The following is a 26,092-nucleotide window of genomic DNA, read 5'->3' as shown; positions in this document are numbered from 1 at the left end:
TTCTCCACTTATCTGCAGTGATGAACAGATGCAAGGGGGAAACTTGGGACGGAAAGATTTCTGGCGCAAGATGTTCAAATCCCAGAGTGCTGCAAGTGATACCAGCAGCCAGTCTGAGCAGGACACTTCAGAATGCACCACGGCCCACTCAGGGACCACTTCCGACCGGCGTGCCCGCTCACGGTCTCGCAGAATTTCCCTGCGGAAGAAGCTTAAACTCCCCATAGGTAAAAGTATGTCTGTATTTATTTTTGGATTTTCTTCTTAACCTGCCATGTCATCAACTCAATGCATCTTCTATGCACAGCATGTCTGCTGGGTACAGAAAGCAAAGCTTTCAAGCCATAGGCTGAGGCTATACTTCATCCATCCATCTACTCACTCACTCTTTTGTTTCTTCCGATATTTCTCAAATCCCTACTCGATGTCTCTATTGCATACAACGCTCCTTCCCCCTTTGCTGAATATGTAATCTAGTAGGAGACGCAATCACTAAAGCAGATAATCATACAACTAAATGTACATACAAAGTATAAGCTTTATGAAGGAAATACACATGATGCTATGAAAGTATGCGACAATGAGACTGAACTTAACCAGGGATGAGACAGGAATCAGTGAAGATTCCCTAGATGCACTGACATTATAATCTAAGGATTGCATAGAAGGAAAATACAGCAGTCCAGGGAGCAATGTATGTACAAAGATAATAGTAGGGGGTTGGAAGAATCCAATTAAGGAGAATGTTTGACCCATAATGGGAGAACAATGAACCAGACATGTGCACCTTGTGGCCTAGGCTGGCTCATTATCCTAGAGCACCACATAGCCAAGGTGGGCTATGGAACAAGAGCCTCACACAAGCATGGTAACTCTTTCTAAACAACCACTGGATGGAAACCATAGTAAGGAGAGGGTGAATCAATAAGAAACATCAGATTGAAAGCTGCCTGGTAGTACAGGCAAAAATAAGTGAATGCTTGGATTGGGTGACTAAGTAGACAAAGAAACAGATGATTTGAGACTTATTCAGAAGGTAGAAGTAATCTGCTTTAGTGAGAGACATGAAACATGTCCAGGATAAGTGGATGAACTGTGGGGTCCTGCACAGGTTTATTTTGTCCTCGTATTACTTGCTTAAGTAATTTTATAGTCCAACAGTAGCTAATTTGATTCAAACCAAGAACACTAAAAACAACTTGCTTTTGCTTCTATTTATAGCAGATCCGTGTGAATTTCATCGCTTGTATAGTACATGCTAGCATTTCTGTGTAATCCATTTAAAAGCAAATGCTATAACAGTTTAATTTTTTTTTTAATTATTAACTAGGAAACTGGCTGAAACGATCCTCCCTCTCAGGCCTGGCAGATGGCGTGGAGGACCTCCTGGACATCAGCTCTGTGGACCGCCTGTCTTTCATCAGGCAAAGCTCCAAGGTCAACAGGACATTACTTGTAGACTTAAATGTTGGTGTCACTGATAGAAAAATATTAATGCTGGGAAACTCTAAACACCTATGAGGAGATGAGGAAAGTTTGCCCTTGAACAAGCTTGGAAATGAGACCAAACATGTTCAGCTGCAAACCTTCTTCACTTTTTATTTGGAGACAGAAACTAATGAAGGCCAGGTTGGCCTTGAAGTAGAGATCCTTCTACTTTAGCTCTTTTTAGCTTTTAATTTGCATGGGAAATTGTAATTACTTTCTTGCTGCTGAGATAAAGCACCTGACCAAAAGCAACTGCTGGAAGGAAAAATTTTATTTTGGCTTAAGTCAAGCTCTGGCAAGGGAAAACTGGCTGTAGCAGCCCTAAGCCCTCCCCAGCAATGTATCTCCTCCAATAAGTCTTCATCATTCAAGTTACCATCAACTGGGGACCAAGCACACCAAAACATGTGAATTTATGGGCAATGCTTGATTCAAACTACCACAGAAGTTATTAAACAGCTGGAGTTCCTTCCCAAGAATCCATTCATGCTTTAGTGATTCCACATTGATTAAAACTCATGCATGCACACCATTCATCCTCTTCTACTGCCTTGGACACTCTCTGAACCATTCTCCCAATTAAAAAAAAAAAAATAAACACAGGATGGCTTTTCTCACTTATATGCTCTATAAACTGCCATGACGTTTTCTAGTAGCATTTTATTTGGCAAGAGGTGATTCTCAGCAAAATTTATTTCCTATAAGCATCTTCCCTCTGAATAAGTCATAGCCAAGCCCCTGATATACCTACCTTTTAGGATGTATTACATTTCTTTATATACAAATTATTTTCCAGCATTTTCTTTGCATCTTACCAGATTTTTTCTACCTAGTCTTATTTTACTGTAATATACCAAAATTATAAAAAGAATATAACAAGATGACAAAACATTTAGGAAGTGTACTAAAAATTCGTATGCCACATTCTTTTTTGCTAAAATGTTGAAGTGCTGGAGGCTACATGGATTATAGTTTCCTTTCTGTAGTAAGTATTTTGAGAATTATTGGTCTAAAGCCAAGATCAAGAGTACATATGGATGCTTAAATAGGCAGGCCTGTAATCCTAGCTACTCAGGAGGCTGAGGGAGGAGAAGCTCAAATTCAAGACTAGCATGGGCTTCAGATTGAGTTTAAGGGCAGCATGGGAAGCCAGGTGAGTCTCTGTTTCCAAATAAAAAGTAAATTAGTAGGACTTCATAGCAACAGCAGTAGTACTCGTAACAATAAAACAAGGCTAAGGATCCAGTCCTGTCAGTCACTGGTAGAGTTCCTACTTAAGATGCATGAGGCCCTACCCTGATTCAGTTCTGAGTAAGAGAGAGAGAGAAAGAGAGAGAGAAGAGAGAAAGGGGAGAGGGCATTACCAAACATTGATTTGTAAAGTTTAAATGTCCTGCTTGTCCTTCCTTTACTTTGGTCTGATTTTTAGCGGTGGCTGTACTCATAAAGGATGAATGTAGCTCACTGCTCATAAGTCTGAGATGAGACTTTATTAGAACTTAACACTAAGAGTATCTTGTCTGTTCACGAAGTGCTTTTCGCAGTGCTGCATTACTGATCTCTTGCCTGGATCCTACTTGTACTTGCTGCTTACAGGAACATCTTTTATGCACGTGGAAAGAAACCACTGAAAAAAATTCACCACATGTAGAAGCAAAGTGGCAAAGACATCCTCATATCCTAAACAACCCCTTCTTTAATGATGGGTTAATGGAACCCAAAGACTTGCCTCTGAACTTACCTACCTGGTCACTATTCCTTTTCTTCTCAGGTCAAGTTCACCAGTGCTGTCAAGCTCTCTGAAGGTGGGCCAGGGAGTGGCATTGAGAACGGAAGGGAAGAAGAGGAGAATTTCTTCAAGCGTCTTGGTAAGGGTCAGGTAGCCTGAAATTTCCATTCAGTTTTCATCTATTTCTCCCTTATTTAGATTAACTGGTCCATTTTCTTTTCTTTTGCATTTCTGAAACTCATTATTGGAAATTCTCTCATTTAAAAAAAAATGGCCATTTTCTGTGTCTGTAAGCTTTTAATTTGGTTGGCATACATGTCTTTGACTGCTATCTATAGCTTCTCTACTATCAGTTTGGTTGAAAAGACATCTATGGAAGCTACCAGTGAGCAGTGAGTATGCAGAGAATAAGACATGGGCTCTTCTGTTCACCTGACCTTTTTTAAATCTGAGAATTACAGAACCTTCTGTCCACCCTCCTCACTATTTAGGAAGTCTGCTTTTTATAACCCTGACAGGTAGCCATCCTCCCTCAATGTGATTCCACTGAAGGGGTATGTACACCTCTGTGTGACTCCACTGAAGGGGAGTGTACGACTTCACAAAGCAACTTGTTCCAGAGCGAGAGAGCTTTAATTGCTAGGAGCTCTTTCCATTCAATCTGAAAATATATTTGTCTATAAACTTGACTGATTAGTCCTAGTTAGGACATCAGCAACAGCACATACAAATCTGCACAGAGTATGTTACTCTACCTCTCATCCATTTCTTGCTCCCTCTTTTGATTAACTTTGGCTAAAGCTTTTTGGTTTCTTTACTTTTCCTTCTGCCACTGTCCTTACTCCTTTTCCTGTGTATTTGAGACTTTTCAAAACATGGAGCTTCAGATGGAAGACAACATGTTTTACTTAAAATTTATCAGTGTCACAGTGTAATGAAGCTACAGGGACACAGCGGGTGTGTGGACATAAGTCCCATTGTATTATCAGTTTTCACATCTTATAGATGTCTTGTATTGATAAATTTGTCCAGCTCATGTTCACATGCATAAATATCATGGTATGCTTTGATGTTTCTATTACTAGGACTTCTTTTCATAAAGTCCATTAAAAATTTAGGTAAAATGAATTTAAATACAAAATATAAAAAGAGAAAGGTATATAAATGAAAACAAGGTCATGTTAGTATTGTTTGTTCTTCACCTAAAACTTTTCATCCTTGTATCACTTGAGATCTTGTCTTTTGAAATTTTTCACTATCATATCCTTCTCCTAGTTCTTTCTTTTTCAGTTGATGAAAAATATGCTATACTGACTTTAAAAAATTATGAAACTGGAATATTTGAATATGGAACATTTTTATTTTAAAAAAAGACACTCATGAAGAAAGCATAGGAAATTTTGATGCTTGCAGCTTAGTTGAATTCTGAGCCATTTTTATAATTATGAAAAACTTTAAACATAAACAAAATATAAAGGTAGAAGTCCAGCAGACCCCAAATATCTACTACCAGTTTGAAATGATGATTTGAAATGTTTTCATATTGAATATTTGTGTCATATGTTTGAAAATAAATTCTAGTTATCATGCCATTATGTTTACATACAGTCACATTCATCATGACAAAGTTTTAGCCAATGACTAATTGCAAAAAAAATTCACGGTAGTTACACAAGATTGTAGTGCCCATTGACATCGTTACCATCACAGTTTGTAAAAACTCTATGACATCCACATGAAGATGAAATTATCCAATGAAGCATTTCTCAGAACATGTTCCTATCATGAGCAATGCAGGGATATATCATAATTCTGAGTCATTTTGAAAGTAGTGGACTAAAATTGGTAATGATTTTATACCACCAGATAATTTTTAAACTGATGGTAGTAAAATCCAAAGGAATCTATGCCTCAGGCTTAAACTGCTTCCAAATTATGTGTTCCCTGGTAGAGTTTGTACTCACTTTTGTTTACAAAGCAATCAAATGGCTCACATACCTTTCTTTGTCATGATATTTCCAGGCCCATAGGTATAAACATCTCCTATTATATTATCTACCATGAATTTATTTTATATTATGAATTTATATTATGAATTTATCTACCATGAAGTTATTTTCTGGACAACTTTGACTATGGATTTAATTTTTGTTGATATTTATTTATTTATTTAAAAGGGGATATAGAGAGGGAGGGAGGGCAGGAGGGAGGATGGGCATGCTAGGGCCTCTTGCCACTGCAAATGAACTCCAGTGCATGTGCCACTTTGTGCATCTAGATTTAAGTTGGTACTGGGGTCTTGAATCCAGGCCAGCAGGCTTCACAGGCAGGCATGTCTAACCATTAAGCAATCTCTCCAGCCCTGGATTTGAGTTTGTAACAGTAAATTACAAATATCAGTGTTTATTAATTGGGACAAATCATTCACTGTTCTTTAATCACCAATAGTGACCGGCGTGTGTCTAGGGCACAGTTGAGGAGTATTGCAAAAAGAGCACCCATTGTGTTGAGGTAGCAGGTAGAAAAGCAGGGCAGTAGATCAGGGGGTCAAGAGCAGATTATTGGCAAAGTAGACAGTCATTTCTGGAAACACGCTCTGAGACTTCTCAGTGTGGACCAGGAGTTATAACATACCTAATTAACTGGGATAAAAAAAAAAAAAAGCCAAGTCATGCTCCAAAGTAAATCTCATTGTGGGAATCAGAAGAACATTTCAGAATGATGAGGGGAGTGGGCTGGTTTTGAAGGTTATCAAGGCATGGTGATATGTGACTATAATTTCAGTACTTTAAGGCTGAAATAGGCAGAACATTTGAGTCTTAAGACTGAAACCAGCATGTGCAACATGGCAAATGCTTGTCTCAAGAAAGAAAGAAGGCTAGAGAGATGACGCAGAAGTTGAGGCACTTGCCTCAAAAAGCCTGATGGACCAGGTTTGATTCCCCAATACTCACATAAAGCCAAATGCACAAAATGGCATGCATCTAGAGTTCGTTTGCAGTGGCTAGGGGTCCTGACATGCCCATTCTCATTCTCTCCCCTCTCACCCTTTCTCCCATTGCAAAATAAATAAGTAAACAAAATTATTATTATTATTTTAAAATAAAGAAAAACCCAAAAAGAAATATATACACTAAAAGCTATAGAACAGTCAGGGTTGTTTTGTTTTGTTTTTTTAACATTCCTAGGGTTAAGTGAAAAATCAAATCTCCATGTGGATCCTTAGATTTTCTTCATCAAAATCATGTGTGTTGTTTGTTAAAATACACAAAGCGCTGGGCGTGGTGGCGCACGCCTTTAATCCCAGCACTCGGGAGGCAGAGGTAGGAGGATCGCTGTGAGTTCGAGGCCACCCTGAGACTCCATAGTGAATTCCAGGTCAGCCTGGGCTAGAGTGAGACCCTACTTTGAAAAACCAAAAAAAAAAAAAAAAAAAATACACAAAGCCACAACCCCTATGGATTCAAAATCTCTAACAATACTACTTTATAGTCTGCATTTTATAAACTAGATTGATTCTCACTTGTAGACCTTACAACAAAGGGAAGAGGCAACCTTCACCCAGAGCACAGTCAGTCTGCCTACATAAAAATCACCTGGAAGGCTTTTAAAGTACAAGTTCTTACAACTCCTCTTCAGAAATTCTAATTCTGAAGGGCTAAAAGAGACTTGAAGTCTTCCTGAGTAATTCTAATACACAGCCCTATCGGGAAATCCTGTAATTAAATGATCCACTAGTCTACAAAGTCCTCTATGGGTCCAATAGTCAGTGATTCTTTGCACTGTAGCCAAGAAGAGGAGTGCTTTTCTCACAATGCTGGCCTTGGTATTAGGGTACTGTCAGTATGAAATTTCACAGTGGTTGTGTCTTCCATCAAAAGAGAAATTAAGTCTAGAGAGATTGGTTGGTGGTTAAGGTGCTTGCCTGCAAAGCCAAAAGACCCAGGTTTGAATCTCCCAGACCCATGTAAGCCATATGCACAAAGTGGTGCATGCAGCTGGAATTCATTTGCAGTGGCAAGAGGCCCTGGTGTGCCCATCCTCTCTTTTTATATCTGCCTCTCTCTCTCTCTCATAATAAATAAACTAAAAATAGTTTTTAAAAATAGAAATTAATTGTAGCTGTCAAGGAGAATTGTTTTAGATATGCCTGTATTAGAACTCAGTAGTAAAGAAATCTGAACTTAGATTTAAATTGTTTGGACAAACCTTACATTTCATATTCCATATGTTCCAGATGCATCAAGGTCAAGATGAGTTAAAATCAAGCATATGAGAAGTGTAGAAGAAAGGGGAGTGGGAGAGAAACTTTCCAGGGAACTCTATAGAAAGAAAACACACTGGCATGTCATTGAAGCTGTTTTTTTGTTTGTTTTTAATCTATGGTCAATTTCACCCTTTCATTTTCCCACAATGGCGCACCTCCTACAGGTTGCCACAGTTTCGATGACCATCTTTCTCCCAATCAAGATGGTGGCAAAAGTAAAAATGTCGTGAATCTTGGAGCAATCCGACAAGGCATGAAGCGCTTTCAGTTTCTGTTGAACTGCTGTGAACCAGGGACCATTCCTGATGCATCCATCCTGGCCGCTGCCTTGGACCTAGTAAGTCATTGGGAGTAGTTTCCCAATCTTTTCTAATTAATGCCATTCATAGAGGTAAGCATGAATCCATAACTATGGGTTTGCATTTTGTTTTATTTCCACATCAGAACTAATTAGTGGCATAAGGTAGAAGAAAAAGATGGAGAAGTGAAGAAAGAGGAACCAATCTTAATAAATATGCCCTGGGAAGTAGGATATGCCAACATGATTAAAGTATGTGAGTGAGTTCTGAAGTAAGAATGCCTGGGTTAAAATCACCCTGATATTTATTAGGTGAAAATCTGTGATATAAGAGTCAAAGTAATAATATTATCGCTATGCCTCCCTCCTAGGGCTGATGTGAGGATTAAATGGAGTTAGGCCGCCCCTCACAACACCTGAAATATAGCAATATTTGTATTCACCATAGCATACTGGAACCCATCCTGAACAATTTGAAAGTGAAAGACAGAGATAAAGTAATAGTCTTATGTTTGCCATTTATTAGTCCTTTAAATCCTCTGGTCTTGGTTTTATTATCATACCAACTGAATAAAATCTGAAGCAAGGATCAATTAAGATGAAATACAAAGAGATATTTTGAACATTTTATAGGATTATACAAATATAAGGTATTAATACTACATGGGCCTTGTTATTAAAATATATGTGTCAGGAAAATCAGGCTCACATGTGGCTTTTGCAGTCAAACTCTTAATTTCCGTTTACTCTCTGGTTTATGAATTCTTCTTTCATACATTGTATACACATTGAGTACAAAATGTCTATATGCACACCTGACACTGTTTAAAGAACTTAAAGTAGACTTTCCTAATAAGTCTTCTAAAAGCATTTTACTTATTTATTAGAAAGAGAGAGAGAAGCTGGGTGTGGTGATGCACACCTTTAATCCCAGCACTTGGGAGGCAGAGGTAGGAGGATCACCATGAGTTCAAGGCCACTCTGAGACTCCATAATGAATTCTAGGTCAGTCTGGGCCAGAGTGAGACCCTACCTCGAAAAACCAAACAGAAAAAGAAAGAGAGGGAGAGCATGGATATATCAGGGCCTCTAGCCACTGCAAACAAACTCCAGATGCATGTGTCACTTTGTGCATCTGGCTTTAAGTGAGTACTGGGGGATCAAACCCGTGTCCTTTTGGCTTTGCAGACAAGTGCCTTAACCATTAAGCAATCTTTCTAGCCCAGTAACAAATCTTTAAGCTTGCCTGTAAATGACTATTTTCTAGGTTTTACGACACAAGCAAATTTCTACTGATCACTAATATTTTACCTTGGAAAATCACCCAAAATTTAGACTGAAATTCTTAAAATCTGTAATATCTGCAGGTTTTGCTTCCAAGTGGTTGAATGATAGGTTTCACATTAGGCTGAAATTTAAATACTTCAAAAATCACCAAAAAAAAATAACAACATAACAACTTGTTGTTACAGAAGAATTTCAATGGATTTCCTGTGTGTTGGATGTTGGCTTTGCAAATATGTTTAAAATTTCAAAATGGCATGTACTAATATGTGCTATGATCAGTGCACACTGTAGGGAACACGGGTCTCCAGGAGAGCTGAGACTGGTGGGTAGTGAGCAGCAATAACAATAAGGTGCCTGTCTACAGGTAGAACTTGAAAGGACAGAGAGTCAATCCCTGGTTTTGTAGATGAGAGAGTGGAAAATTTGTCTAGAGCTCCTTTGAGGCACACATGGCTGCTCTTAGTCACAGAAGAAAAAAAAAAAAAAGAAAGGTAACAAATCACAAGAAAAAGACAAGAAACTAAATACTTTACAAAGTGGATAAATACATGAGCATCAGTTCAGTGACATACTGACAGTTAATCAAGCATGCCTCATTTTACTTGTATTAAAGAAATGCTTCAACAATTCATAGGTGAAAATTTACAATTTTTTTTTAAATAACTACAAAGTCATATTTTACCACCGTCAACTGTGTCATGATCAGAAAGTGTGGAGAAGGGTGTAAAATGCCAGACTCTGCTGCCCAGCAGGAGCAGGGGATCAGCAGTGGACCTGATGAGGGGCCAGCAGGAAGCCTGGGTCTAGTATGTGAGGTGAATGCAGATGATGAAGGGAGCGCTCCTTGGCCTCTCTGCCCAGGGAGAGGCTGTTCTCCACATAGCAAATGTGCCAAGTACTAAAAGGAGTAGAATTTTTTTAAAAGCCTGGAGTCAAGGTGGCTTACAAAATACTCAGCATATAATAAATTACTTCAGCAAATGAAATAAAACTCAGTCACAAGAGCCTCACTTTGTCTATTCTGTCACTGGAGACTTTCTTTGGACAGTGATCTCTGTTCTAATCTTTTTAGTGTACAGCATCCTAGGACTGATAAACCAATGAATACTGTGTGCCTACTACATTTCTGCAGAGAAAAAATGAAATGCAGAAAAACCAACTAATAGGCCAGAGTATAAAGTCAACAAAAGATAGAGCCAAACTGGAACCCAGTTTGTTATTAGAGACCCTATATTTTGGATTTGGCTCTGCTGTTAATGAATAAAATGATGTAAGGTCACTTTGAAAGCGTACTTTAAAACCTACAAAAGATAATAAATTCTATATTGTATATGAACAATAAATAAAAAGCAACAGAGACAGTTGAATAATTGTTAAACACACAATATTAGTGATGTACTACTACTTTTTTATTTACTTTTTTATATGCTTGTTTGGAGAACATTTTCATTATGCAGCCAAGGCTGACCTGGAACTTTGTATATAACCCAAACTGGCCTTGAATGTGGAATCCTCCTGCCTCAGCTTCCCACACAGTCAGCTCATAGGTGTGCATTGCAATGCCTGTGCATTGACACTTCTTTACAGGTAGATTAACTGAACTGTTCAAAAGGAGCTAATAAATTCATTGTTAGTTTTGAAAAAAAAATAATTTTTCTTTTGGTTTTTCAAGGTAGAGTCTTACCCTAGTCCAGGCTAACCTGGAATTCTCTATTTAGTCACAGGGTGGCCTCAAACTCATGGCAATCCTACTGCCTCTGCCTCCCAAGTACTGGGATTAAAGGGAGAATTATAGGTGTGCATCAACACACCCAACAGTTTTAGAAACTTTTAAGATAAATTTCTTGAGTGATTGCCTAATAATATTAAGGAAAATTGTAATAACAAATCATCTTATTTCAATTTGTTGAAAATTAAGTGAAGAATATAGGCACAGCCATATAAGTTAGGAAAACATGGAATAATCATGTTCAGACAAGTGTTGGTCACATAAGCACCTGAGGATAGTTGACAGGCTGCCCTTCACCCACTGGAAAGGTCCAACCCTTCCCAAGTTGCTAAGTTTACACTGGTCTGTAAATTCATACCATGTAATGGTGGAGATTCCTTTCAAGTAGCTCTATTCATTCATATTTTTTCCACATGAGAGAGCAAAAGCTCTGAGAGCTACTGTGGATTTGCTAAAGGTCATATTTTGACTGGTTCTGAAACTGGAATCAGAGCAAAATCTTCTGATTACATTCAGTTTGATTTTAGTCACACCATTTGCTTTTTCTGTCAAGATATTATTAAATAAATCAAAATTAGTATATTTTGACACATTGAAAATATGTTAAATGTATATGGGTTCCTATAATAAAGAAGATTCTAATAGTTTTTAATGGTTAAAAAATTGATTCTTTAAAAAATATTACTAATGTGAATACATCATAGAAAAAATATAAAATATTTTAGCTTTAAATATTTATACTACATTCAATCTCTAAACCAATGACTCTTTACATTTGGTAACATGGACTTTTTTTCTTAGACTCAGATGAATGTTATGAAAATTTCCCCCAGAGACTCACATTTACAAACAAAATTTACCATATATACCAAAAATAATTATGGATTTCCCATAAAGATCTTCCATAAAAACAAAAATGTCAAGAGCTCCCCCACAATACAAATATTATAACTAATAAAGAGCCTTATCAAGTAATTAAAATTACTTTATTAAATAATATTTACTGGTGATATAAAAACTGGACAAAAAACATTAATACTTGCTTCCTACATGGGAAACGTTTAGGATTTACATAAGATATGTGGGCATTAGAGAATGACAAGTCACAAAGAGACACTTGTGGGACTTGAAGCAGAATACCAATAGAAAAAATTAATCCTGGCTTCTGAATAGAGATGATTTTAGGAGGAATATTTATGCTTAGTTTAGTAATGGAATTCCATGAGTGATAGCATTTCATTTCTTCTCATCCACGTGATTCCATACCTACCTGATTTCCAACTGTTATAATCCTGGTTTCCAAAGAGATATAATGCAGAAGATTTCAATTATAAGTATATTCCTCACTGGCATGAGGCCCCCAATTTATGAATTGGACTAGAAACCAGTAAAATTTTATTTATTTATTTATTTATTTTTGGTTTTTTGAGGTAGGGTCTCACTTTGGTCCAGGCTGACCTGGAATTAACTATGTAGTCTCAGGGTGGCCTTGAACTCATGGCAACCCTCTTACCTCTGCCTCCTGAGTGCTGGGATTAAAGGAGTGCACTACCACGCCCAGCAAAATTTATTTTTATATCATTTATAAACAAGGGTATGATGAAATAGTGGCCAGATGTGTAGGCCCTCCTTTTTCTTTGCTTGTACCCCCACTCTGGCCTTGTTGTCCTACCTCTTCTCATGAGGCAAACAATATAATAAAGAAGATTGTGATGCATATAGGCAGTATCCTTTATCCTTAAAGTACAGTGGCATTTTCTGATGTTTCTGGATTTCCACTGGTGAATGGACTATATTTGGAGTAATGACTTTTTTGTCACTAGACTGGGAACAGTGGGAACATATGTGCATCGCTAGAGGTACTTTCAAACCTAAGAGATTGACTCTAGACTAAGACCAAATACTGTGTAGTGTTCAAAGGTTAAATTTCCAAAGGTCATAATCAGATGGAGTTTAAGGAGTCATAGTAGTGCCCATTATCAGTCAGTGTAAAAGAACCAGAGACAACTGGTTGATTGAATAAAATCACAGATGAAAATGGTATCAGTGGTGATTGTGGTGGCAATGCTGGTTGTAGTAATCCTGGCGGCAGTGGTGGTGGAATGGTGGAGATGGTGATAATGGTGGTGGTGCTTAGGCAGAGGCTGTAGTAGTGGTTAATAACCATAACAGTTTCAATCTGGTCTTCTATAAGAATCCTCACATTATCTTGCTTATTGGCATGAGAACCAAAAGGTCAGGTAAGGAATGGTAGAGTTTGAAAGGGAAATGCACATGTTATTTGTGCTTAAATCAAAGTAGCATTGGGTGTTGCCATTTGTATGCTGTGACTAGGTCAATTTATCATTATTGATATGGATTAGACATTCATCAAGGTTATTCTATTTCACACAGATGTCCCCTAAATGTATATTTGGCTATTGCTCCCTCTAGATTTGGTTTCTCCCAATATCTAATCCATCTGCTTTATTTCCTAGAGACAGTCTCTCACTGAACCTAGAGCTGCTGTTTTCTTTGTCAAACTGACTTGCCAGGGAGATCTAGCAATTCTCTGGTTTCATACTCCCCATGGCACTGGAGACATAGGGGTATATCACCACAGTCAACTAACTGGTCACGGATGTGCTGGGGAATCAAACAGGGCAAATCAGGCCATCCCAGGTTCCCATGCCTAGGTAGCTAGAACTCTTACCAACTGAACAATCTCCTTACACCTCATCTCTCTTGCACTAGCTTGTTTCATTTTTAAGTACAGTCTAAACTCAATTTTGTGTTACAATTTTTATTTCAGTATAGTTTCATTGATTTTATTTCCTTAAATATTTAATTATTATAACTTTTTTCCAAGTTATCAGTTGACTTCAGTATTGAAATATATGATTAGATAAAGGAAATATTAGAGAATTCAGTGCTCAAATTTTTGAAAATCTGAAATCAGGCAAAATATAACAATAAATTTTTTGTAAATATAAAGTTCTTCAGTAAAACAAAGATTAGAACAAAGGTCACATGTGTGATCTAGGAAGTAAGGGGTTATGATAGGGGGCTTACAAGTCTGGACTTTCATATTTTTTCTTAAATTCTACTTTATAATGTATTTTTGCTAATGATATATTTGTTGGAGTCTTTTTTAAAGATTCAATAACATAGGAGTTCTATATGACTTTGAAGGGATAATTGGGTTGGCTAATTTTGACTACTGTCAAAATTATTTCTACTTTCTTACAACTCACAAGAGAATAAAATGTTTTGTTTGATATTTCCTCTCACAAGTGTGTCCCCTATCTCCTTTAAAAAAACCTAGGTTGCAAGGGTCATCAAATAGCCTTGTGATAGTGAGCCCGCATGCAATGCATCTGAAACTATGAACTATACCTACACTTATCACGTGCCTTTTCTCCAGGAAATCCCTGGTTTATGCCTTTTTTTTCCTTTTATAATACTCTCCATAATATATCTTGGGGAATTTTCTCAGATATTTCATCCATTTCACTTTTTCTCTCTTGAAATATGTCTGACCTCATGGTTCTTGAGCAAGAACAATGTTGCCCACCAGAGGATATCTGGTAAACTCTGAAATAATTTGGAACTTCCATACACTGGAAATTGCTGCTGGAAGCTACTGAGTAGCTACCGATTGGGCTGATGTTTTGCTGCATACCACTAAGAACAATGACTACTAGCCCAGATGACAACAGTATGATGATAAATAGAAACTAGCCCATGTCTTAACTTTTCCACTGGGATTTAAATTTTGAGAACAAGATGACTGTTTAGCTTTGTTTTGTTTATTAATTTGTATAAGTTCTACTTTAGGGTCTGAGGTGCAGTACATGTCTGCAATCCTAGTATTTAAGAGGCTGAAACTAGAGGATCACAAGTTTGAGGCCAGTCTGGGCTACATAGACTCTGATTCAAAAATAAATTTCATTTTATTCTTATTTTAAATGTTTGGTGAGCTTTGTTTTCCTTAATTCCTTTGGCATTCTTTTAATACCCACATTAATCCTTAATTGTATTTGATGCAGTTGGATTCTAGTTCTGTATCTTTGTGAGTTGACTCTATGCTTCACTATATCTGTTGGCTCTTTGCACAGTTGATTGTTTTCTTTTCTACTATAAACTGACCTTTCTCCCTTCAGTGGGAATTCCTTAGGCTCTGTGTGGATTGCAACAGCATCACCATCATGTAAGCATGTTAGAAGTGAGAATTTTTAGGTTCGTTCAGATCTACTTCATAGGAACCTCATCAGATGGGACCAAGGAATATACCTCATCCACCTTCCCAACTGACTTATACGACACTCAGATGTGAACGTTGAGAAGTGCTGTAAAGCTTTATACACTCTACAGTATCTAAAGTTTTCCTCCAGAAAGGATTTTCATCTCTTTTGTGAGACAACTAGAAGCACTGATACCCTAAAACCACTTTTAAATTGTCTAGAGGAGGGAATATGGACGTAATACCAACTCTTGCCAATAAGCCTGTATCAAAATGTGAGGTTTTGGTAAGTGTTGTCATAAAAGGCCTCAGCCTAGGCTCTACTCTGGGTACAGCTTATCCAGACCAGTAAACTTCTGTGGGGAGATTATCACTGTCATTCAACCACTGAGGAGAGCTCCTGCCTGAGATACTGACTTTACAGAGGAGTGTTTGACCTGACCATCCTACCAAACTACATATTCAATTCATGGACCATTACAACCCAGGCTCTCTGTCATCAGCAAATACACTCAGGGCCAATATCCATGTGCTAGCTCATCTGACATGTTTTACTCTTCAACAGACTTCCATCTCACCTTTAAAACAAAAACTAAGTTTCCCCCCCCCCTTTGGATATTTTATCCAGCATATTGAGATATTTTAAATAAAAGAAAGTTTGTCTTAGCTCCTAATCTATCATATTTTCAGAACAGATCTCATTTAGTTTGAAAATATCCAAAAATATTACCATGTTCTAAGTAGGTGTTAAATAACTACCCGTCGACACCCTGTGCTGAGCACTCATGGATGCCCCAAACCTGCCCACAGCTGCTGTTGAAATGGACAGAGGCCATGTCAGCCCGTGAATCGGTTACTTGATAATTTCAGTCAGGCAGAGAATTCAATACAAGCTAAGTAATAAATACTGACTCAGAGGCACATGCCCTCTGGCAAAGGAGGCTCCAGAATACACTGAGACTGACAGCAAATGCTTATTTCCATTGGTTTTTAATAAACAGCTACCTTGTACCAGCAAGTGTTTTATATTTTATTGTAAGGCAATAAAAATTATGTAATTCCCCAGGGACCAACATAAAATATTTAGTCTTTAAAAACAGTTCCTGTCTAGTGTCATATGAATTTTCAGAATCAATTGAGCTTTCTTCTCACACACACTGGGATATAGCCCCTCAGGGAGAGGAAGGTACTGCAATTACGCCCATCAGTTAACTGTTGTGTCTTGGTAAATATATTTTTCAGGTCCCCAGGCAAAAGACAGCATGGGGTATAGGATCCCAGTTCTCTCTGCTTCACTTTCATAAAGGAAACATAATATTTTTTTCACAAAACCTGGGAGATGGCAAGTGAAATCAAGCAGGAAAGCTGCACAGTGGAAATTCTCTAGTTGCAGAATGTTCAAGAAATCCGGAGTGCCCACTGGCATTCTCATGGCTTTAACTAGACAGCTTTGTAACCATTGCAGAAAACACCTTCTATAGGATCAGGTGAACTGCTTGACATTGCTGCTATTTTTAGAACTTCAAATTTAGAAATTCCAGCTCATATAATTCAACCTCACACATTTTGCTTTCCTAGTTAAAATTTATTCTTGTGTGTCTGTAAAGGATAAAGTGGCATGATGGAATAGAAGCGGTTCTGTGTCCTTACAAAACACCCAAGGTCATGTGGACAGGCAGATGAAGAAGAAAACAGTTTAATGTCTCTACTTTTCTTTCAGGATCACCAACCATGATTTCTGTGCCATGCTCATGGCATCAGCCTTAGCTTTGCTGCTCTTTGCTAGCGTGCTTCAGGTGTTCTGGCTCTTGTCAGCCACGCAGCATGCTTCTGGTTCCTTTTCTCCATTTGTGCTGTTTGTCTCTTTGGTGTGAATACATCCCCATTCACTTTGCCATGCTCCATCTTTCACTGCTTCTTCAGATTGTGCTGAACCTCACCAGGTAAGGCGCATCAAGAGAGACAATGACTTTCCTTTATGTTCAGGAAGATGCATCTCTCCCAGTTATCTCATAATCCAGGCTCCAAAGTCAGTGCTTTCCAAAGGATACTTTGAAAGTGTCACTTTGGGAGCTGGGGCCTGCTAAGCCTAAAACCATGGTTCAAGTCCCCAGTACCCATGTAAGCTATTTAACCAAGGTGGCACATGTATCTGGAATTCATTTGCAGTGGCTGGAGGCCCTGCACCCCCCACTGTATGTCTTTCTCTTCCTCAGTCACTCAAGTAAATAAACAAACTTAAAAAAAAAAAAGTGTCAGGCTGGAGAGATTGCTTAGTGGTTAAGGCACTTTCCTGCAAAGTCTAAGGACCCATGTTTAACTCCCCAGATTCCATGTTAGCCACACACACAAAGATGAGGCAAGTGCAAGGTCACACATGTCCACTAGGTGGTGCAAGCATCTGGAGTTCTATTGCAGTGGCTGAGACCCTGGCACACCAATTTTCTCTGTCTCTAAAATAAAAAATAAACACAAAAATTAAATAAATAAAAAAGTGTCACTTTGAAAAAATTCATATTAGAGAATACCTTGAATGATATTGCACACACATTGTAACTTTAGTTCTCTCTGCTGTGTATCTATGAGAATACATAGCAGTGCCCTGAGCTCTGTGCTCAATGTCTTCCTCAGCTTCACTTATAGATCCATGCACAATACAATTCCCAGAAGTTGATATGATGAACTCCCATATTTAAGTATAGAATTCCAAAGCCTCCCTTCATCTACCAGTGTCATTAGGATGATTATTAAAAGGCATTTTTAATATTTTAATCATTCTGTCATTGTTCCTTAATGCAAACACTGGCATTGCCCAATTGATACTAGATTTATCTATTTACAAGGGTCAACTTATTCAGATGTTAAACCAACCTTCCCCTTGATATTGTGTTGTATAATTAATGGGAATTACTTTCGTATCAATCTCAATTGCATTTACAAACTTAGAATCAATTTCCTATAGCTATATGTTAGTAACATCTGGGTTTCATCATGAAAAAATTTTTTTTAAATCTTCAAGTTTCTTAAACAACTTTATGAACACACATACACCCATTGTTCATCCATTCATGAATTGTTCACCCTTTCAATTGTCATCTAATTGTGAGGAGCAATAACCAGTGGTCTAGGTTAAGTTTCATCTTAATTCTGCAAGTACCAAAATTTACAATGTAATGCTATCCTAGGATATTATCTTTTGCTTTCCTGTCATTAAGCATTGAATTCACATTACTTTAGATTGAGAACTTGACACCATGTGGCAAGCTAAAAATAAATTTGCATTGCCTGTCTTGCCCTCTAAACTGGCACTCGTATTTTAGACACAGATGTCTCAGCCTTCTGCAGACACAGACTAGTATATCTGACTTGTTTAGCAAATACTTAATACAAGAAAGAGTGTAGATATTTAGACTCTGTGAAATGTCAACACAGTGTTCACAAATTGATGCAGACTCTTGGCAATGGAAAATAAACTTTGCTATGACCTAGTTCCTCCAAGCCTTGGCCCCCACCCAGATTTTTATTATTTGTCAGTCTTGTATTATGATAGATCCTCATCGCTAGTGCTTATTGTATACTTTGCCTTTTCACATATGTTCACTTTCTGTCTTGTGCAATGTGCTTTGTTAAATTAAATCCCTATATATTTTTAGTGGAACTGAGTTCTTTTTTACAATACATTAGCTCATTTATTATTTTTATTTTTTAATTGTTTTTTGGAATTTTTGATGCCTATATTTAAGTTAGAGGCACCAAAAAAAATGCTTAGGCCAATTTATTTGAATCATCCAGTGTTTGCAATACTAAAACAAGGGGCATGAGAATGACTGCAGAAGGCTTCTCAGAGAAAGTACCTAACTGAATCAACACTCACAAAGACACACACACAAGATGGATAGGTGGATGATCAATGGGTAGATAGGTAGGTACGTGATAGATAGATTATAGATAGATAGATAGATAGATAGATAGGTAGATAGATAGATAGGTGATAGACAGACGATAGGTAATAGGTGACAGAGATAGTACAGATAAGGTAGATAACAGACAGGAACTTGCTAGGTTGAAAGGGGTTGTAAAGGCTCTATTAGTTATGGAAACAGCATATGAAAGGGCATGGGATGCCATATTTGGAAGACTGCAACTAGTTTGATTTAATTGGACTCTAGAACATTTGAGATGGGGACAGAAAGGAAATAGAAAGGCTACTTTTGTGATTTGGCTGTTATTCATGAGTGTAATAGATGTTCAGTGGGTAAACAATTTTGATATATGTTTTAAATAATATTACATGAGATTGAAGTGCTACTTTGGAATAAATTCTACATATAGTCTAGAAATCATGTTTCCTAAGATTTATTAAGATTTATGTGAATGTAAATTAAGATGTAAATATCATAAAGAACGAGCATAGGTCAGGACACCAAAGGACGGACGCCATGTTGATCACAGTGTATTCCCCTTCACAGGAAGTAATAGTGGGAAATTACAGCCTTTTTGATAAAAATCATAAGGTATTATGATTAGGGTATTATGTGTCATATATATACATATATATATATATATATACATATATATATATCATATATACATAGATTTATTAAAGAATAAATTTTTAAAAGGATAATAATTTAGTAAAATGCAGACATCATGGCATGCTCCTGTAATCCCAGTGCTGAGGCTGAGATAGGGAATCCTTGGGGCTCACTGGTTCAGTTGTCTAACCAACTTGGTGAGCTCTGGGGTTTGAGATGGAAGAGACCCTGTCTCGAACAGTAAAAGAAAGGACAATTAAGAAAGACACCCGACATCTACCTTTGATCCCCATGAGCACTCACATGTGTGACTGCACATAAATGAATACATACACATATGCACACCACACATACAGGAAAAAAAAGAAAAAGCATTATATATTTAAGCTTGAAAAGCTCTTTCACTCTTACACTCAAATCTCTACTGGCTTTAAATATACAAAATAGAAGCATGCAATTACTTGACATCTGAGAAATCACAGGTAGCATGCGACCTGCTTAGGACATCTAATTCCCCAATATCCAGGTTTTCCTTGGTGGTTTCATTTTCCGCATTTCACCATAATATACTGACAACATGCAGAGGCTCATAGGCATGCTAAACCAAAACAGGGAGGCTAAAATGTACTTAGTCCATAGTAATTCCACTTAAGGCCATTTAAAGCCATTGTTTATTAACGCCACACTGTTTTTTGCTTATCAACTCTCCTCAGGAAGCCCCTGTGGTGGCCAGAGCAGCCTTGTTCCTGGAATGTGCCCGTTTTGTTCACCGCTGCAACCGTGGCAATTGGCCAGAGTGGATGAAAGGGCACCACGTAAACATCACCAAGAAGGGCCTTTCCCGAGGCCGCTCCCCCATTGTGGGCAACAAGCGGAACCAGAAGCTGCAGTGGAATGCCGCCAAGCTCTTCTACCAGTGGGGAGACGTGAGCTTCTCATTTTCTACTGTACAATATAGGGCATATGAGTGAAAGTGGGGCAGCTTCGTTCCCAGGAGTTTGCTTTGGAGACGGTCTGCTGAGTGTCCAGTCTGTCCCAGGCACTGAATGAACCACTTTAGGGGAAACAAACACTCAGTGTACTACTCGATGATCTTATGAGCATAGATATTCTGATTTGTTTTGTAGTTAAGGATATGCAACTCGCCAGAATTTATATATCTTGTACATAGAGGATCCAGTATTCTGTCTCCCTTGTTGGATTCCAAAGCCTTGCTTTTAATCCTGAATCACTGGGGATAACCAATGTTATAACTGCATATATATATATATATATATATATATATATATATATATATATATATATATATACATATATATATATATCTCCTGGAACATGAGTTTTCTAATTTCCTAATAGAATTTTGTTCTTTTATTGATGTGGCACCATAGATGTCTGAAATCTTTTAGAAATAACTATACCACACACACACACACACACACACACACACACACACACACACACTGCACATGCACATATGCATATGAATCTGCCAGGGCCCTGGAGACATTACAGTGAGAGTGGTGCATTAAATATGAGTGCTGCTCTCAGTGCTAGCCTGAGAACGCCCTGCAGGGAGATAGCAGTAGACACTGAGGAAACTCAAACCTCACTGAAGCCAAATATCTGAGGCTGCTTGAGAGCTCAAAACTAAAGAAGTCTTATAACATGCTCTCCAAGGTTCAGGGGACATTGAGACATTGAGAAAGAGGGGTCAGAAAGATTATATTAGTTGTGGGGTGGGAAAGAGTATCCCAAGGTATTGTCCCACCAACAGAGACTGCCTGATGCATTCATGATCCCACAGTCAATACTGAAAACCCCATTGAGAAGAACCCTCACTGGAATGGGGTTAAGGAGAGAAAACATAAGTGTGTAACCACATGATAACATGACCAATATGTAATATTTTCATAAAATTCACAGTTAATAAAAAATGATATAAATGTACTTTAGGTTTTCTAATAGAATAGACCCTATAATTCTAACTTCTACACCACAAAGTGCAAACAGGTGAGGACCAAAAATAATTCAAGAAGACTCAATATATCCTTAAATGGTGTTTTATGTTACTGTTATAATTTCCCTTATTAATTCAGCTGAATGTGTCTACTAATGTGACTAACTCGGGATGTTCTTTTAGTCTTGCCCACTTCTCTTTTGCTAAGCATTACAGTAATAAATTGTCTATAGCATGTGAACATTCTGTCTATAAAAATAAATCAATCTTCCCCTTTTTAATGACTGTCTTGAAATCAGACATAAGCAATGATGATGGAACTCTTTATTGATGCTAACATTGATTATTAGTCTCTGGCGTGGTCTTTTACAGGAGATATATATATATATATATATATATATATATGAACATAAAGACATGGGTTCTCCCATGTGATGTCCATTCCTTAAAAATTAGTGGGCCAAGTTTTGTAATTCCACTATTTTCATCCTACATTTAGTAATGTTTAGATTTAACAATATTAAATAGAAAAGCTATGCAAGTTCAAGTGAAGGGTATATCGTGAGATTAGTAGATCCACCAGTTGCAGGAGCTCCAGGAATGAAAATCCATTATTAGGAGCCTGACATCTTCTGTGTTGCTTTATGTTAAGTCATCTATTAAAGAAGATTTATCAGTCTAGAAACTGAATCAGAATGGAGTTTTTCCACCCCATTCAACCACTACCTTGTGCATGTTACATAAATTCTTTGTCTTTATTTACTCAGTGGAGAATGATCAATTAAATCAATGTTAAATAGGTTAGTGATATGAAAATAATTTATCCTATGTACCTCTACATCCTTCCTGCATATTATTTCCTGTTAGGAAATTATACTGCACCCAAGTGACCTCCTGGTCAGTTCCTGAATACATGTTGCTATTTCCCAAAATGTGGATCTTTCAGAACCTGGACAGTGAAATGAATACTGACTGTCTCTATTTCCATTAGCAAGAACCGAAATTCCTCCAAGTCTGTAGTAATGAGATTTCTGCTTCTTTGAACTGAATTTTATCTCAATATTTTGAACCAGTCAAGTGTTTTTAGTTCCTTGATATATATTTCAATACATTATTACCTTTCCCCATAGTCTGCAAGTATATTGAGGGAAAGTACACAAGACATAGATAACAGGCACCATGTGATTGAATCCCAGTTCATAGCCTACAGGAAGTCTTCTGATCTCTCCGACTCTCCTATTTGCCAATGTTCCTACTACTGTAAGTGGATTTATAATGTAGTAGGATACATGAAGCAAAGATATGAATATAATGTAATAGCATGTGTAGAGTTGTGTTTAATTAGGTACCTTTGAAATTATCTCACTTTAGAAATAGTTGATGAATAAAGGACAAGAGAAATTACATATCCTTAAGACATTTTTTACAGCTTTGGATGAAACCTAGAACTCTAAATTGTTATTTAGAAATTAGTGTCCCTATATTTTGGAGCCCTTTCAGCTTCATGAACTCTGGGTTTAATTTAAATTGTACAGTTACAGTATCCCAGAAGGATCAATGCAGAAAAGTGACCCCTTGGAGTCTTGCTGTTGAGCTGGCTGGCTGCTGTCTGTACTCCAGGCCATAAGTGCATGCATGTCCCACCCTCAAAACAAGGCCTTTTGTGGTTGTGGTGGTAGTTTTGTTTTTACATGTTGTTTTATTCATATAAAATTTCTGAGGTGGCAACTAAAATTTTAGATCACTGTGATTTTTTTTTTTTTTTTACTGTTTTCTTGTAATTGATATGATTCTTGCTTTCTGGTTTGTAGCTTGTTGCTTAATTTCAGAGTTCAAGCAGATCTCTTTGCTCCCAGAATTTTAAGACATTCAAAGCACTTATGTTTTTACTGAAAGCACTCTGGATATACTTCGAGTATTGTCAGGGAAGTTGTTTTCCATTAGGGACTCTCATGCATACCCAGAATTTAGTAACTTTTTTAACTATTTAAAAGGTATGATACAAGGTAAGGAGGAAATTAGCATAAAATTGTGAAACCCCAAAGTTCATTGCTCCTGAAGCCTTGCCCCTAACTCACACCTAAGCCTTGCACATACTTCAGAGTCCCCCTCACTCCTCAGCCTTGCATAGAGTACAGAATGGGGATATAAAAGGAACTAGATAGAGGTCATATTTTCTGTCTCTTCTTAGGGAACATTCTGTTTGATAAATTACAGAACAGTATGTGATACTTTGGGAAAATAGATCACAAGGATATTGATTTTATTAATCCCATGTAAAAGCCAATACCATCCATGTGCCAATTAATTAAAAGTCTATATTGTAAGTAGCTGCTAAGTACCATATCAGAAGGACAGTTAAACATTTCTTACTAATTTATAGAATATATGAGAGTGGAAAAGTTTATAAATACAAATAAACACATACATAATTGTAGATAATGTAAGAAAACAACTATAATAAAATAGAACTAAAATACTATACTGTAATAAAAGTCACACAAATGTGTTCTCAAAAAAAAAAAGTCAGTATGTATTTTGATAGACATTGTATTGTATCGCTAGAACTATTTTGGGAAACCTGCCATCTTGATAACATTAAATCTTTCAGGCCAACGTTAGAGCCACATGTTGGGTCCTTATGCACAGAGACATTGCCTCCTACCCATAACTGATGGCTAACCCCCAATGGATGACCCATATTCCCCAACGAAGAGGGGCCCTGCAGAGGGGGGAGGACAGGGAGGAGGCTAACGATGGTGCTAACATGACTGTATACACTGTGTACATAATTAATTTTAAAAAATCTTTCAGGCCATGAACATAAATAAATAAATGAGTGAATAAATAAATAAATAAGGCAGCTGGCATGGTGTCTTCCTGCCCTTTCAGTCACCTCCAATGTCCTGCATGTGGCTGGACAGAGCCCAGGCCTGTTCTCTCTCTCCCTTCCACACTGCCTCCGGCTGCTGCCAGACCTCTTTCCTTCAATCTGGGACCCCCGTGTCATTGTTATCACCTAGCATGATTCACCAAGAAAAAATGAGGTAGTGAAATTAAGCCACCCCCAATCATGGGAAGATTTGGAACCTCACTAAAAATTGGAATTGTGGGATTGCCAAATGTTGAGAAGTCTGCTTCCTCAATGTATTGACTAACATCAGGTTTCAGCAAAAAACTTCCCATTCTGCACTATAGATCCTAGAGAGAAGAACCGGTGCTTGTATCAGGTGAAAGGTTTGACTTTGCCAGTATCACAAATAGCAAACAAAATTCCACTTTCCTAAGAGTAGCATATATGGCTGGCCTTGTGAAAGGAACACACATATTTGTGATGGTGACGGGATTTTTTTCATGTAACATATGCTTTTGAATACGATGATATTGCACATTGAAGAAAGTGTAGATTCCATTCAAGATATAGAAACAATATATGAAAAGCTTCAGCTTAAAGATGAAGAAATGATTGGATCCATTACAGATAAGCTAGAAAAGGTGGCTGTGAGAGGAGGAAATGGAAAACTAAAATCTGAATTGATATAATGTGCAAAGTCAAATCTTGGTTATAGATCAAAAGAAACCTTTTGCTTCTATCATGATTGGAATGACAAAGAGATTGACGTGTTGAATAAACACTTATTGTTTACTTCAAAACCAATGCTCTACTTGGTTAATCTCTCTGAAAAAGACTGTATTGGAAAGAAAAACAAATGGTTGATTAAAAACTAAAGAGTGGATTGAAAAGTATTGCCCAGGTGCCTTAGTCACTGCATTTCGTGGAGCTTTGGAATTCAAGTTTCAAGAACTGAGTGCTGAAGAGAGACATAAGTACCTGGAAGTGAACATGATGCACAGTACTTTCCCAAAGATCATTAAGGCTGGGTTTGTAGCACTCAAACTAGAATACTTTTTCACTGCAGGCCCAGATGAAGTGTGTGCATAGACCATCAGAAAGTTTTTTCAGGCTGCAGGAAAGATACAGATTTTGAAAAGGGATTAATTATGGCTAAAGTAATGAAATTTGAATATTTTTAAGGAGGAAGATTCTGAAAATGCAGTCAAGGCTGCTGGAAAAATACAGACATCAAGGCAGAAATTACATTCTTGAATATTGAGATACAATCTTTTTTAATTTTAACACACTTCAGCAGCCCCAAAAAGAAATAAATTTTAGTTATTGCCCATCTAAATATACAATTTAAAAATGTATGCTTTTAATTAAAATTTTTGAAAACTAAAGGGACAAATAAAGTTGGGGAAATAAGAAACTTCTAAAAAATAAAATAAAGGTATAGTAAAGAATCCTTGCCAACTATTAGCATGACACTGGCGTTCTTATAAAATTGCATAATGATAAGCAATCCCAGAAGTGTTGATTTCTTGACTTATATTTCAATAAAACCCTTAATTAACAAAATGAATAATCCTCAATATCAGACCTACATGACAAATGAACTTTGAGAAAATTGATGTACCTTCAGAAAATCATTTTTATATGTACACAAATGTATTCTTCCAGTTTCTAGATGTCATTAGATTAATTGACCCTGAAGATAATATCACAATTTATATCTCAA

At 37.3% G+C, this 26,092-nt stretch overlaps 1 protein-coding gene and 1 pseudogene across 5 annotated transcripts in view; both read left to right on the top strand.

Annotated features, from left to right (window-relative positions):
• Window positions 1–26,092, top strand: part of Unc80 (unc-80 homolog, NALCN channel complex subunit) — a 192,046-nt gene that overhangs the window by 48,591 nt on the left and 117,363 nt on the right. For 3 of the 5 annotated variants that reach the window (XM_004653524.2, XM_004653523.2, XM_045147564.1), the window contains exons 19-23: window positions 19–233; window positions 1,331–1,437; window positions 3,260–3,356; window positions 7,649–7,821; window positions 20,269–20,481. In XM_004653524.2, the coding sequence (XP_004653581.2) occupies window positions 19–233; window positions 1,331–1,437; window positions 3,260–3,356; window positions 7,649–7,821; window positions 20,269–20,481 (805 nt within the window). The remainder of the gene's footprint in view (window positions 1–18; window positions 234–1,330; window positions 1,438–3,259; window positions 3,357–7,648; window positions 7,822–20,268; window positions 20,482–26,092) is intronic. The other 2 variants (XM_004653522.2, XM_045147565.1) reach the window with 1 other exon arrangement.
• On the top strand, window positions 20,519–25,717 carry LOC105943763 (annotated as a pseudogene).

Source organism: Jaculus jaculus, chromosome 4, assembly GCF_020740685.1.
Source record: "Jaculus jaculus isolate mJacJac1 chromosome 4, mJacJac1.mat.Y.cur, whole genome shotgun sequence".
Classification (NCBI taxonomy): Eukaryota; Metazoa; Chordata; class Mammalia; order Rodentia; family Dipodidae; genus Jaculus; species Jaculus jaculus.
This window is presented reverse-complemented; position numbering and strand designations above follow the sequence as displayed.